At 40.8% G+C, this 16,228-nt stretch overlaps 1 protein-coding gene across 8 annotated transcripts; it reads left to right on the top strand.

Annotated features, from left to right (window-relative positions):
- The first annotated feature begins 4,322 nt into the window (after nucleotides 1–4,322).
- On the top strand, nucleotides 4,323–15,761 carry LOC138854530 (gastrula zinc finger protein XlCGF57.1-like). 8 transcript variants are annotated; one of them, XM_070098309.1, is made up of 3 exons: nucleotides 4,323–4,467; nucleotides 4,634–4,716; nucleotides 13,550–15,761. In XM_070098309.1, the coding sequence occupies exon 3, from the start codon at nucleotides 14,467–14,469 to the stop codon at nucleotides 15,583–15,585; it is 1,119 nt and encodes a 372-aa protein (XP_069954410.1). In that variant the 5' UTR covers nucleotides 4,323–4,467; nucleotides 4,634–4,716; nucleotides 13,550–14,466; the 3' UTR covers nucleotides 15,586–15,761. The 8 variants fall into 8 exon arrangements, with proteins under 8 accessions (XP_069954410.1, XP_069954406.1, XP_069954408.1 ...); XM_070098305.1 differs by having other exon boundaries at nucleotides 4,634–4,767; XM_070098307.1 differs by having other exon boundaries at nucleotides 4,634–4,771.
- Nucleotides 15,762–16,228: the final 467 nt, after the last annotated feature.

The following is a 16,228-nucleotide window of genomic DNA, read 5'->3' as shown; positions in this document are numbered from 1 at the left end:
TTCTACTAATAACCTCCTTAAAGTGAAGATCTGGCTATTTGTATTTCTATTTCTAACTGTACTTGAATATTAGGACATCAGCTTACCGGTGTACGTTCCTGTTTTATAGTTATTGTTTGTGTTTGATAAGGGCGCCTAATACCCCATCTGTTTATAGTCTGCTTTATTGTCACGTGAATTACGCTTGCTCTTTATGGTACTCTGCCTTGGCAAAAAAACAAAACAAAACTGAAAGATAGACTGCAAATCACCCAGAACAAAATGGTAAGATTTTTCCTGGCCTGGTGGCTAAAGCTCCCGCTTCACACACGGAGGGCCCGGGTTCGATTCCCGGCGGGTGGAAACATTTCGACACGTTTCCTTACACCTGTTGTCCTGTTCACCTAGCAGCAAATAGGTACCTGGGTGTTAGTCGACTGGTGTGGGTCGCATCCTGGGGGACAAGATTAAGGACCCCAATGGAAATAAGTTAGACAGTCCTCGATGACGCACTGACTTTCTTGGGTTATCCTGGGTGGCTAACCCTCCGGGGTTAAAAATCCGAACGAAATCTTATCTTATCTTATCTTAGGCCAGGATGAATTACAGCAGTTGGATATGCTGAATGTTGAAGACAGAGTAAAACAACTGAAGCTAAATCATGTTTATAAAATTGCTCACAAACAGTGTCCAGAATATCTTGCTGTCAATTTTGTCAAGGTTGGGAACCAAAGCAATCATAGTACTAGGGGGAGAGAGCACAACTTTGTAGTACCCACAGTCAGTGGCCAGGCTTCAAACACCTTTTATTGTACAGCAATAAAGGAATGGAACAGACTACCCGCACATATCAAAGCCAGTCATAGCATGAACCAGTTCAAGAAGAGTGCCAACAATACCACCAGTCCGATAACATTCTTCTTTGCAAATATACAGGGTCTAAAGCCAGCAACAAACAACAAAATACCATTCATCCGTGGACTGCTTGCAGAGGCAAAGGCAATGTTCGCGGCTTTCACTGAGACCCACATAAAGGATCACTTGGACAACGAAATATGGATCCCAGGTTACAACCTATACAGATGTGACAGAGTGAACAGGCAAAAGGGGGGGGTTGGCCTGTACATTGCAGAGTCACTTGTTTGCACAGAACTGCTAAATGCCTCAAATGATGTAGTGGAAGTTTTAGCAGTAAAGGTCGAGAACCAAAACCTAGTCATTGTGATAGTCTACAAGCCTCCGGATGCAACATCCCAGCAATTCCAGGAACAGCTGTTAAAAATTGACCACTGTCTGGAAAACCTTCCAGCTCCTGCACCCAACATCTTGCTCCTGGGGGATTTCAACTTAAGGCACCTAAAATGGAGGAATATAGCAAATAATATTGTTGCAGTAATAACACCAGGAGGCAGCTCTGATGAAAACTCACACTCACGCGAGCTTTTAAATCTCTGCACAAAATTCAATTTAAACCAGCAAATAATAGAGCCTACTAGACTGGAGAATACACTAGACCTCATCTTCACTAACAATGATGATCTGATAAGAAATATCACCATATCAAAAACAATATACTCAGATCACAACATAATTGAGGTTCAGTCATGTATGCGCGGAGCCCCAGACCGACATAATGAGATTAGTCACGAGGGAGCATTCACCAAATTCAACTTCAATAACAAAAACATAAAGTGGGACCAAGTAAACCAAGTCCTAACCGATATAAGCTGGGAAGATATACTAAGCAACACAGACCCCAACTTATGCCTAGAACAGATTAACTCGGTAGCACTCGATGTATGCACAAGGCTTATTCCTCTAAGAAAAAGGAGGAGTAGATGTAAAACAGAAAGAGACAGGCGCTCCCTTTACAGGCGACGGAAAAGAATAACAGAGCGGCTAAAAGAGGTCAATATATCTGAAATGCGTAGGGAGACACTGGTCAGAGAAATAGCAAGCATCGAACTTAAGCTAAAAGAATCCTTTAGGAGTCAGGAATCGCGGGAAGAACTAAAAGCCATAAATGAAATCGAAAGAAACCCAAAGTATTTCTTCTCCTATGCCAAATCAAAATCGAGAACAACGTCCAGTATTGGGCCCCTACTTAAACAAGATGGGTCCTACACAGATGACAACAAGGAAATGAGTGAGCTACTCAAGTCCCAATATGACTCAGTTTTTAGCAAGCCGCTAACCAGACTGAGAGTCGAAGATCAAAATGAATTTTTTATGAGAGAGCCACAAAATTTGATTAACACAAACCTATCCGATGTTATCCTGACGCCAAATGACTTCGAACAGGCGATAAATGACATGCCCATGCACTCTGCCCCAGGGCCAGACTCATGGAACTCTGTGTTCATCAAGAACTGCAAGAAGCCCCTATCACGAGCCTTTTCCATCCTATGGAGAGGGAGCATGGACACGGGGGTCGTCCCACAGTTACTAAAAACAACAGACATAGCCCCACTCCACAAAGGGGGCAGTAAAGCAACAGCAAAGAACTACAGACCAATAGCACTAACATCCCATATCATAAAAATCTTTGAAAGGGTCCTAAGAAGCAAGATCACCACGCATCTAGAAACCCATCAGTTATACAACCCAGGGCAACATGGGTTTAGAACAGGTCGCTCCTGTCTGTCTCAACTATTGGACCACTACGACAAGGTCCTAAATGCACTAGAAGACAAAAAGAATGCAGATGTAATATATACAGACTTTGCAAAAGCCTTCGACAAGTGTGACCATGGCGTAATAGCGCACAAAATGCGTGCTAAAGGAATAACAGGAAAAGTCGGTCGATGGATCTATAATTTCCTCACTAACAGAACACAGAGAGTAGTCGTCAACAGAGTAAAGTCCGAGGCAGCTACGGTGAAAAGCTCTGTTCCACAAGGCACAGTACTCGCTCCCATCTTGTTCCTCATCCTTATATCCGACATAGACAAGGATGTCAGCCACAGCACCGTGTCTTCCTTTGCAGATGACACCCGAATCTGCATGACAGTGTCTTCCATTGCAGACACTGCAAAGCTCCAGGCAGACATCAACCAAATCTTTCAGTGGGCTGCAGAAAACAATATGAAGTTCAACGATGAGAAATTTCAATTACTCAGATATGGTAAACATGAGGAAATTAAATCTTCATCAGAGTACATAACAAATTCTGGCCACAAAATAGAGCGAAACACCAACGTCAAAGACCTGGGAGTGATCATGTCGGAGGATCTCACCTTCAAGGACCATAACACTGTATCAATCGCATCTGCTAGAAAAATGACAGGATGGATAATGAGAACCTTCAAAACTAGGGAGGCCAAGCCCATGATGACACTCTTCAGGTCACTTGTTCTATCTAGGCTGGAATATTGCTGCACACTAACAGCACCTTTCAAGGCAGGTGAAATTGCCGACCTAGAAAATGTACAGAGAACTTTCACGGCGCGCATAACGGAGATAAAACACCTCAATTATTGGGAGCGCTTGAGGTTCCTAAACCTGTATTCCCTGGAACGCAGGAGGGAGAGATACATGATTATATACACCTGGAAAATCCTAGAGGGACTAGTACCGAACTTGCACACGAAAATCACCCACTACGAAAGCAAAAGACTTGGCAGACGATGCACCATCCCCCCAATGAAAAGCAGGGGTGTCACTAGCACGTTAAGAGACCATACAATAAGTGTCAGGGGCCCGAGACTGTTCAACTGCCTCCCAGCACACATAAGGGGGATTACCAACAGACCCCTGGCAGTCTTCAAGCTGGCACTGGACAAGCACCTAAAGTCAGTTCCGGATCAGCCGGGCTGTGGCTCGTATGTTGGTTTGCGTGCAGCCAGCAGCAACAGCCTGGTTGATCAGGCTCTGATCCACCAGGAGGCCTGGTCTCAGACCGGGCCGCGGGGGCGTTGACCCCCGGAACTCTCTCCAGGTAAACTCCAGGTAAAAGGTGTCTGATGAATGTAGCTACAGAAAGGGAGGAGAATTATTTTTTTATTTTTTTTAGCTAACACACGTGTAATTTTACCTTATTCCTAGTAATGACTCTCGTATTGTAGATAGTCTTAATGACCCTCGTGTAGTAGATAGTCTTTTTAGTATGATAATAAAATGTTATCTTCATTATAGAATAATAAAAATATATTATAACCTTTATAATAATAAGATAAAAGGACCCCAATGGAAATAAGTCACTTTGTCTGACTTTTTTGTGTTATCCCAGGTTCACTACACATATGCTGCTATGTATGATAATCTATATAACTGTATTTGTGTATACCTGAACAAACTTACTTAGGGACTGGTGGTACAAGATAAGTGGTGGTACAACAAGATAAGTGGTGGTACAACAAGATAAGTGGTGGTACAATAATATACAACAGTGGTAGGAAAGCTGTGTAACCACCACAACAGCTGTTCACCTGTGATGTCTGACAACAATGTTATGTTGCACCAATAACACCACTGTTAACCGTGTTCACTGTACGTTTTGGATCCATTGATGACTCTGATAACTACCAGTGTTACTATAATTGTATTTTTTACCATAGAAACTGCAGTGGTGCCAGAAATGGTGAATATATTGGCGTCTCTCTTCCATGTTGATCTTTTATTTCGATTATGTTTAATTTGAAGATTTTTTTTTCAGAGTTAATCCAGAGTGACCTAATGAAGCTCCTGTGGGTTATTTCTTCTGGTGTTCATTGTTGTTCCTGAGTCTGGGATCCAGAGGTGTGTTGGCTCAGCTGGTAGCTGCCTTGTACACTGCTGGTGCACCTAGCAGTAAGTAGGTACCTGGGTCTTAGTTACCTTACACCTGCTGTCACTGCTCACCTAGCAGTAAGTAGGTACCTGGATGTTAGTTACCTTACACCTGCTGTCACTTCACCTAGCAGTAAGTAGGTACCTGGGTCTTAGTTACCTTACACCTGCTGTCACTGCTCACCTAGCAGTAAGTAGGTACCTGGATGTTAGTTACTTTACACCTGCTGTCACTGTTCACTCAGCAGTAAGTAGGTACCTGGATGTTAGTTACTTTACACATGCTGTCACTGTTCACCTAGCAGTAAGCAGGTACCTGGGTCTTAGTTACCTTACACCTTCTGTCACTGTTCACCTAGCAGTAAGTAGGTACCTGGATGTTAGTTACCTTACACCTGCTGTCACTGTTCACCTAGCAGTAAGCAGGTACCTGGGTCTTAGTTACCTTACACCTTCTGTCACTGTTCACCTAGCAGTAAGTAGGTACCTGGGTCTTAGTTACCTTACACCTGCTGTCACTGTTCACCTAGCAGCAAGTAGGTACCTGGATGTTAGTTACCTTACACCTGCTGTCACGGTTCACCTAGCAGTAAGCAGGTACCTGGATGTTAGTTACCTTACACCTTCTGTCACTGTTCACCTAGCAGTAAGTAGGTACCTGGGTCTTAGTTACCTTACACCTGCTGTCACTTCACCTAGCAGTAAGTAGGTACCTGGGTCTTAGTTACCTTACACCTGCTGACACTGCTCACCTAGCAGTAAGTAGGTACCTGGATGTTAGTTACCTTACACCTGCTGTCACTGTTCACCTAGCAGTAAGTAGGTACCTGGGTCTTAGTTACCTTACACCTGCTGTCACTGCTCACCTAGCAGTAAGTAGGTACCTGGATGTTAGTTACTTTACACCTGCTGTCACTGTTCACGTAGCAGTAAGTAGGTACCTGGATGTTAGTTACTTTACACCTGCTGTCACTGTTCACCTAGCAGTAAGTAGGTACCTGAGTCTTAGTTACCTTATACCTGCTGTCACTGTTCACCTAGCAGTAAGTAGGTACCTGGGTCTTAGTTACCTTACACCTGCTGTCACTGTTCACCTAGCAGTAAGCAGGTACCTGGGTCTTAGTTACCTTACACCTGCTGTCACTGTTCACCTAGCAGTAAGTAGGTACCTGGATGTTAGTTACCTTACACCTGCTGTCACTGTTCACCTAGCAGTAAGTAGGTACCTAGATGTTAGTTACCTTACACCTGCTGTCACTGTTCACCTAGCAGTAAGCAGGTACCTGGGTCTTAGTTACCTTACACCTGCTGTCACTGTTCACCTAGCAGTAAGTAGGTACCTGGGTCTTAGTTACCTTACACCTGCTGTCACTGTTCACCTAGCAGTAAGCAGGTACCTGGGTCTTAGTTACCTTACACCTGCTGTCACTGTTCACCTAGCAGTAAGTAGGTACCTGGATGTTAGTTACCTTACACCTGCTGTCACTGTTCACCTAGCAGTAAGCAGGTACCTGGGTCTTAGTTACCTTACACCTTCTGTCACTGTTCACCTAGCAGTAAGTAGGTACCTGGGTCTTAGTTACCTTACACCTGCTGTCACTGTCCACCTAGCAGTAAGTAGGTACCTGGGTCTTAGTTACCTTACACCTGCTGACACTGCTCACCTAGCAGTAAGTAGGTACCTGGATGTTAGTTACCTTACACCTGCTGTCACTTCACCTAGCAGTAAGTAGGTACCTGGGTCTTAGTTACCTTACACCTGCTGTCACTGCTCACCTAGCAGTAAGTAGGTACCTGGGTCTTAGTTACCTTACACCTGCTGTCACTTCACCTTGCAGTAAGTAGGTACCTGGATGTTAGTTACCTTACACCTGCTGTCACTGTTCACCTTGCAGTAAGTAGGTACCTGGGCCTTAGTTACCTTACACCTGCTGTAACTGTTCACCTTGAAGTAAGTAGGTACCTGGATGTTAGTTACCTTACACCTGTTGTCACTGTTCACCTTGCAGTAAGTAGGTACCTGGATGTTAGTTACCTTACACCTGCTGTCACTGTTCACCTAGCAGTAAGTAGGTACCTGGATGTTAGTTACCTTACACCTGCTGTCACTGTTCACCTAGCAGTAAGTAGGTACCTGGATGTTATTTACCTTACACCTGCTGTCACTGTTCACCTTGCAGTAAGTAGGTACCTGGATGTTAGTTACCTTACACCTGCTGTCACTGTTCACCTAGCAGTAAGTAGGTGCCTGGATGTTAGTTACCTTACACCTGCTGTCACTGTTCACCTAGCAGTAAGTAGGTACCTGGGTCTTAGTTACCTTACACCTGCTTTCACTGTTCACGTAGCAGTAAGTAGGAACCTGGATGTTAGTTACTTTACACCTGCTGTCACTGCTCACCTTGCAGTAAGTAGGTACCTGGATGTTAGTTACCTTACACCTGCTGTCACTGCTCATGTTGCAGTAAGTAGGTACCTGGATGTTAGTTACCTTACACCTGCTGTCACTGTTCACCTAGCAGTAAGTAGGTACCTGGGTCTTAGTTACCTTACACCTGCTGTCACTGTTCACCTAGCAGTAAGTAGGTACTTGGATGTTAGTTACCTTACACCTGCTGTCACTGTTCACCTTGCAGTAAGTAGGTACCTGGATGTTAGTTGCTTTACACCTGCTGTCACTGTTCACCTAGCAGTAAGTAGGTACCTGGGTCTTAGTTACCTTGCACCTGCTGTTACTGTTCACCTTGCAGTATGTAGGTACCTAGGTGTTAGCCATCTTACACCTACTGTCACTGTTCACCTAGCAACAAGTAGGTACCTGGGTGTTAGTTACCTTACACATGTTGTCACTGTTCACCTAGCAGCAGGTAGGTACCTGGGTGTTAGTCACCTTATTTATTAATGTCGCATTATATTATTAGTTACTAGTTTTTTAGGTTGTCACTAAAGTTTGGGATGTTAGTATGAGGTATCCTGTAGATTGTACCAACTGTAATGGGAGTCTTTAGGGTTTTTGGTTGAGAAGTTAGCAAATTTGTATTCACCATATTCATCTCTGAAACATGTAGAGTTATTACTTAACAGGTCATTAGAATATTAGATGGGGGCAACCGCCCCCCCATCCCACTCATTTCATCAGTCCTGCAGTTGTGAATGGCTATGTATCCCAGTAAGGTATAGATGTCTGTTGTGTCATGCTTAACAGCTTTAAAGCTTGTGTTGGTCCCGTAATACAATGCCAAAATTCTAGTGGCTTTAAATCTTGTGGAAGAAAGCTGGTAGGCCTACATGTGAAAGAATGGGTTCACACTGTCAGTGTGTACAGTATAAAAAATATCCTGCAGCAAGCAGTACATAATAAGAGAAAACACTGCGACCATGTTTTTGGTTTAAAACATCGACTTTGCAATGTATTTTTGTATGGTTGTGTTCTCATTTTCTTGGTCTTATTTGATAGGATGGAAGATATATTACAGAAACAGAGATGATTTTCAAAGGTTTACCGAGTAAGAGTAGCTTGAAATTGAGCTCAGAGTTGTGATGTTAGATTTTTGACCATGTTCAAGAGTAAACAAAACATGTCAAGCTTCCAATACAGGTCAACTGGTGGGGTCTGATATGCATTCACAAATGTGCTGATATTATTTATGTAATTATTACAATTATGCAGTAGTCTGAATAACAGTAAATCATCTATTTTTTTGTGTGAATAAAAATTCAAAATGAAAACAAGCATAATACAGGGGATCCCCGCCTTACGATATTAATCTGTTCCTGAGAGCTCATCGTAAGCTGAAATTATCGTTAATCGAATTAATTTTCCTCCTAAGAAATAATGGAAATCAAATTAATCCGTTCCTGACACCCCAAAGTATGAAAAACAAAAATTTTTTACCACATGAAATATTAATTTTAATACACACAGACTGAAGAAGACATGCACAATTACTACTCTACTAAGAATAGAATACATGACACTTACCTTTATTGAAGATCCTAATGCCATTAGGACCAGCTTGAGAGTCACTGGACCTCTGTCGCTCAACAAATCTGTCCATAGAACTCTGTACCTCCCATTCCTTTAAGACTTTCCTAAAATGGGCCATAACATTGTCATTGTACAGGTTACCAACACAGCCTGCAGTAGCTGTGTCAGGGTGATTTTCATCCGTAAAGGTTTGCAGTTCAACCCACTTTGCACACATTTCCTTAATCTCTTTTCTCAATTCCATACTAATTCTCACCCTTTTTACCACAGGGATGGCACTAGAAGCTTTCTTGGGGTCCATGGTGACTTATTTTGCAGTTACAAGCACTAAAAACACTGGGATAATGTGAAATGTACTGAATGTATGCGTAGATGCAACTGCACTGGCTGGCTTGTAAACTCGAGCGCTGAGGCCACACGTGGGACGCGTCCCAAACGAATCATGTAAGGCAAGTTTTTTATCGTGAGACAAGGCAAAATTTTTGCATTCAAATGCTTCGTATGGCAGATTTAACATATCGCAATGCGTTCGTAAGGCGGGGGTCCACTGTATAAGAGGGGCCTGGAGCCTTGACTAATGAACAGAGAAAAAATGTTATTTTAGTGCCAGAAATTGTTTATTCTGGCCTCTATTTTGAAATTGGCCTTTCTTAAATTTTGTGTGAAATTAGCCAAATTAGTAAATTCTGATCAATTTTTGTCTAGTTGTAAAAGGTAAATGGGCAGTTTCATGTATTCAGGCGATAGAATAAAAGGCGTTCTAGTGAAATAGCCATGAGTTTGGTTGAGTGGAACAAATTGGTCTAAAATAGAGCTAAAAATGGGCAAAATCGCTGATGCATAAATATCTCCAAGTCCACTAACTTTGCGAGAGCGTAATTCCGTAATTTTTCCATCATTACCTTCAGAAAAAAGATTCTTTATCATTTCATGAGAATTTTTTTTTTTAACCTTTAAACTGTCCAAATGTAGATCTACATTCACTCGCGTAGCACTCTGAACGTAGATCTACTTCTTTTTTTTTACATAAGATAGCATGTAAAATCGAAATTAGATCTACATTCAAAGCACTATGCGAGTGAATGTAGATCTACGTTTGGACAGTTTAAGGGTTAAATTCTTTGACACTATGAGTAAGTTTGCGAGCAGGGGTCACAACACTCAGAGGGTTAGTATGTATAAGCCTGGTAATAGACATGACAAATATATGGAATAGGCAGTTATGGAATATATGTTCCTGAAAGCAATGTGTAATTAAAATACTGATGAACATATGGGAAAAATAAGGTGATGTTCCTGATAGCCCCCAAAATGGCTAACAATACAGTGGACCCCCAGTTCACGATATTAATCCGTTCCTGAGAGCTCATCATAAACCAAAATTATCGGAAAGCGAATCAATTTTCCCCATAAGAGAAGAAGAAAAACATAAGAAATAATGGAAATCAAATTAATCCGTACAAGACACCCAAAAGTATGAAAAAAAACTTTTACCACATGATATATTAAGTTTAATGCAATGTAACAATTACAATAACAATAATAACAATAGAATATTCACAATAGAATAATTGACACTTACCTTCAATGAAGATCTGGTGATGATTGATGGGATGGGAGGAGGGGAGTGTCGAAGTTTTCAATGTTTAGAAGGGGAATCCCCCTCCATTAGGACTTGAGGTAGCAAGTCCTTTTCCGGGGTTACTTCCCTTCTTCTTTTAATGCCACTAGGACCAGCTTGAGAGTCACTGGACTTCTGTCGCACAACATATCTGTCCATAGAGGCCTGTACCTCTCGTTCCTTTATGACTTTCCTAAAGTGGTTCACAACATTGTCAGTGTACAGGTTGCCAACACAGCTTGCAGTAGCTGTGTCAGGGTGATTTTCATCAAAAAAGGTTTGCACTTCAAGCCACTTTGCACACATTTCCTTAATTTCAATAGTCATTAGCATCCTTGGTCTCGATGGGTTGGCACTAGAAGCTTTCTTGGGGCCCATGGTGACTTATTTTGCAGAAAAAAGCACCAAAAACAGTGATAATATGGATAATATAGAATGTACCGAATGTATCCTTAGATGCACGCACACTGGCTGGCTTGTAAACACTGGACACGTCTCGTACGAATCGTATCGCATACCAGGTTTTGTAACGGGAACCGAGGCAAATTTTTTGCGATATAATGCTTCAGATACCGGATTTATCGGATACCGATGTCTTCGTGAACCGGGGGTCCACTGTATTTCTTATTCTTGAGTTACTAAATGACCCCTCACCTCTGGGGTTCCAACTTCCGCAGCCTCCTCTGTGGTCACCCCTTCCACAGTCACCCGTCTCTAATTCTTTTGCTGTCCTGGATTCTGAGGTTCCTGCCTCGACACCTCATTCTGTTCTCGCCTCTTCTTCCTCTTTAAAAAATACTACAGTAGTTGTACAACAATTAGTCAGTCACATTATATATAATCCTCAAGTACAGTGGACCACCAATTTTCGTAATTAATCCATTCCAGAAAGTTGGCCGAAATCCGAAATGGCTGAAAACCGAAGTAATATTTCCCATTTCAGACACCCAAAAATATTAACAAAAAATACAATTTATAGAGAATAACTATAGTTTTACGTACAGAAAACAATGAGAAATAAATATAAATGACTAATTTTAATGATAAATGAACATTACATACCTTTATTGAAGGCTCTTGTTGGTGAGTAGTATTATTTGTTGTCCCAGGCAGACTACATCCCAGGTGTATACCTACCGGCTATATACATTGCGGCCTACAGCCATATTATTACCATCGACATACCATGCTCACTGAGTTAAACCGTTTCTTACAACTACCTTTATATGCCATCATAAACAAATGGAGAAGTAATGAATAATTCATGCTGAGAATTGTAAACAAAAACCTTATGTATTAAGGGCAGTTACTGGGCCAACGCAGATTCATAAATGTTTTCTCTGAAGCTGGACCAGAGAAAATGTAATGTTTACCCTCCACTAACCCCTTGATAGTGTATAAACATTGCATGTTTATGTGTTATGTGCAGCTTCGAACATTTACGAATGCCCAGCCGCCCAGTCATATTTATGCTTCCCGTCATGTCCTGCTACCCTCCCTCTTACCCCCTCAACTGGCAGCCAGTCTGCCACTCAATCATTGTCCATTTACTCTTCATGTTGGTCTATGCTGTTTGTGTGTCCTACTGTACACGTGCATTTGTGTGATGGTTCAAGTTTGGCCTGCAAGTGAGCAGCAACAGCTATTGATGAGCCAACCCCTAAGCCCTCAAAGAAAACCATGAATCTGGAGGAGAAGGGGAAATTGCTAGACAAGTGTAGGGTAGGTTACTTGAACAGTTCTGCCATTGGAAAATTATTTAGCATAAATGAAAGCATAGTGCACTCTATCAAGAAAAATGAGGTGAAGATAAGGGCGGCACTAGCATCTACTGCTCCTCCCTCAGCCAAGCAAGTGTCACAAGTAAGAAACAGTGCGATGTCTAAGATGGAATCAGCATTATTTGTGTGGATTTCAGACCAAAATATAAAAGGAAATCCCCTAGATAGCAAATAAATGCTATTATATTTCCCTACAATATATTTTATGCACCAAACATTCACCAATTTTCAACATTCATGAGGTTCTTGATCCCCTAACCCTTGCGAATGTGGAGGGCCACCTGTAACATGTTTCTATATAATTTTGAAGGAAATATCATAGATGGATTATTAAAAATGTCTATGTTAATGCAAAATAAGACATTTAATGTGCCCAAGAGTGAGTCACGAACGTATGAGTAGCCCAGGCAGACACGTCTGGTACTAACGCTTTCCAATTTGATGTACGAAACCCGGGGAGAAATTTTGCTGAAAAAAGTGCTCGAAATCCGAATTGTACGATTTCTGCACCAGCCGAAAACCGAGGGTCTACTGTGCTACACAATATTCTTATAATGTACTTAAAAAATGTGGCTTTTGCTGAAGTAAATAGAATTTAATATGGTAAGACACATATGCAACAGTTAGGTATCTTTATTTCGAAACGTTTCGCCTACACAGTAGGCTTCTTCAGTCGAGTACAGAAAAGTTGATAGAAGCAGAAGATACTTGAAGACGATGTAATCAGTCCATCACCCTTAAAGTTTTGAGGTGGTCAGTCCCTCAGTCTGGAGAAGAGCATTGTTCCATAGTATGAAACAATATGGAGATGAAGTGACAGGATGGAGCCTTATATAGCGCCAACAGGTGAGACGTAGGTCACTAGAAGAGGTAAGAACTCAGATGTTGGGAGGTCAGGTCCCTCTCAAATCCAGCCGTTCTCACTAGTAGAGGTTGTCGAAGTTGATTGTAGGTCTGTACCAGTCAACTTTGACAACCTCTACTAGTGAGAACGGCTGGATTTGAGAGGGACCTGACCTCCCAACATCTGAGTTCTTACCTCTTCTAGTGACCTACGTCTCACCTGTTGGCGCTATATAAGGCTCCATCCTGTCACTTTATCTCCATATTGTTTCATACTATGGAACAATGCTCTTCTCCAGACTGAGGGACTGACCACCTCAAAACTTTAAGGGTGATGGACTGATTACATCGTCTTCAAGTATCTTCTGCTTCTATCAACTTTTCTGTACTCGACTGAAGAAGCCTACTGTGTAGGCGAAACGTTTCGAAATAAAGATACCTAACTGTTGCATATGTGTCTTACCTAACAACCTGTCAGTATTTTATACCATTTTAATGTTCAGAATTTAATATATTAAATGTGGTAGATATTTGTTATTGTTCATTGATTTATTGATTTATTTTTTGCAGGTCCTCCTTGCAGCAGAGTAATTACACCCAAAGTGCCAGTACTCAGTATTATGAAGCTCGTGTAAGTGGCATACATACTGAAATATTTATACTGTCTAACCGCAGTGCTACAAGAACTACATTTACTGTGCTACACTAGCGTCATAAACCTCATTTAACTGACATAAATACATGTAGTGTAATATACAGTAACAATATTGTGTAACCTCAGTGTTGCAAATACTTCTTTTCCAGTACCATTACAAGTATGACTGAGCTTATACAAGTGGCATAAGTGCTCTTGTTCACTATTCCTTTACAACCTGTTGACAGTAATTCCACTTATTTGGATTATGTTATGTACAGCTTGTTGGTTGGTTCAGTTTTACATACTTGGCTGAGTGTCTAAATAATTCAAGTTTAAATGATCTGAATATGTACTCATTACTAAACCCACATTCTTAGTGCATGTCACTGGTTGTGAAGACTTGGTAACATAACTTGAGTGTATAAGAGGAACCAAGACTGTAGAAAAGAAGAAACACTTCAGTGTTTTGTGATTTCAAGATTGTTATAAACTGTTGTGAAAGCTTCAGGAACAAACATTTAAATTCAAATACCATATTAGAGAATCCTTGAATGGAGGTGTTCTACTGTTGGTGAAGGGCTGTTGATCCAAAGAACTGGGACTATCCTCGCATTCTTCTAATCAACCATTGCATTTCCCAAGTGCTGTGATAACCCTTATGGATTTAAACTACTACATTTTTATAATATTTTGCATATTGTGATATCTGTTTACTCTGGTCTTATTGTATCTTACATTAATTCATTAGTACTGTATTAGAGAATTATAATTTTTCAGTGTAAAAGAAATTCGTAAATATATTTTGGTTAAGTATTTTATAATTCGTAGGGAAGACTTTTAAGTGTTCATTATGTCTAAAATACTTGAAGAAGAATCACCTCAAGCAACACTAATTATAATTCAGCCAGAGGATAAACTATGTCAGTATTCAGAGCATTTAAAAAGCTTATCACAAAAGTCTCAGCCAGTATCACACATGAGAATTATCAAGGACAGAAAAACACTTCAGTGTTCAGTGTGTCTGAAGGACTTTTCATTTAAATCTCGTTTAATAACACACATGAGAGTTCATACTGGAGAGAAGCCTTTCCGGTGTTCAAAGTGTCTGAAAAACTTCACCCTAAAATCTAGTTTAAAAAAACACATGAGAAATCATACTGAAGAGAAACCTTTTCACTGTTCAGAGTGTCTGAAACGTTTTTCCCAAAAATATAGTTTAATTGAACACACAAAAATTCATACTGGTGAGAAACCATTTCAGTGCTCAGAATGTCTAAAAGACTTTACCCGAAAGTCTAATTTAATATGTCACATGAGGATTCATACTGGAAAAAAACCATATCAGTGTTCGGTGTGCCCGAGAGACTTCAACCAAAAATCTCACTTAATAGAACACACAAGAATTCATACTGGAGAAAAACCATATCAGTGTTCAGACTGTCCAAGAAACTTTAAAGATAAATCAGGTTTAATGAAACACATGAGAATTCACAGTGGGAAAAAACTGTATCAATGTTCGGAGTGTCTGAAAGACTTTAACCAAAAATCGTATTTAATAGAACACATTAGAATTCATACTGAAGAAAAGCCATATCATTGTTCGGAGTGTTTAAAAGACTTCAATCATAAATCTGGTTTAATAAGTCATATGAGTGTTCATACTGGAGATAAACCATTCCAGTGTTTGGTGTGTTTAAAAGGTTTTTCCCGAAAATCCAGTTTAACAAAACACATGAGAATTCATACTAAAGAGAAACCATATCAGTGCTCAGAGTGTCTAAAAGAGTTTTCCGAAAAATCTAATTTAAGAAAACACAAGAGAATTCATACTGGAGAGAAGCCGTATCAATGTAAAGTGTGTCTAAAACACTTTACCCAAAATTCTAGCTTAATAAAACACAAGAGAATTCATACAAGGAAAAAGTTGCATAAGTATTCAAGTTCTAAAAGAGTTGTAATAAAAATCTAATACACAAAAACATCAAAAGTCATATGGAAGGGAAATTTTATTAATGTACAGTTTGATTAGAAGACTTGACAAGGGGTGTCAGTGAGAGCCCCAAATGCTGATGCCCCATTTTCCTCTGTATGTATTTGTTTACAAAAACCTAATCGCATCTGCTAGAAAAATGACAGGATGGATAATGAGAACCTTCAAAACTAGGGGGGCCAAGCCCATGATGACACTCTTCAGGTCACTTGTTCTATCTAGGCTGGAATATTGCTGCACACTAACAGCACCTTTCAAGGCAGGTGAAATTGCCAACCTAGAAAATGTACAGAGAACTTTCACGGCGCGCATAACGGAGATAAAACACCTCAATTATTGGGAGCGCTTGAGGTTCCTAAACCTGTATTCCCTGGAATGCAGGAGGGAGAGATACATGATTATATACACCTGGAAAATCCTAGAGGGACTAGTACCGAACTTGCACACGAAAATCACTCACTACGAAAGCAAAAGACTTGGCAGACGATGCACCATCCCCCCAATGAAAAGCAGGGGTGTCACTAGCACGTTAAGAGACCATACAATAAGTGTCAGGGGCCCGAGACTGTTCAACTGCCTCCCAGCACACATAAGAGGGATTACCAACAGACCCCTGGCAGTC

The sequence above is a fragment of the Cherax quadricarinatus genome, chromosome 62 (assembly GCF_038502225.1).
Source record: "Cherax quadricarinatus isolate ZL_2023a chromosome 62, ASM3850222v1, whole genome shotgun sequence".
NCBI lineage: Eukaryota > Metazoa > Arthropoda > Malacostraca > Decapoda > Parastacidae > Cherax > Cherax quadricarinatus.
This window is presented reverse-complemented; position numbering and strand designations above follow the sequence as displayed.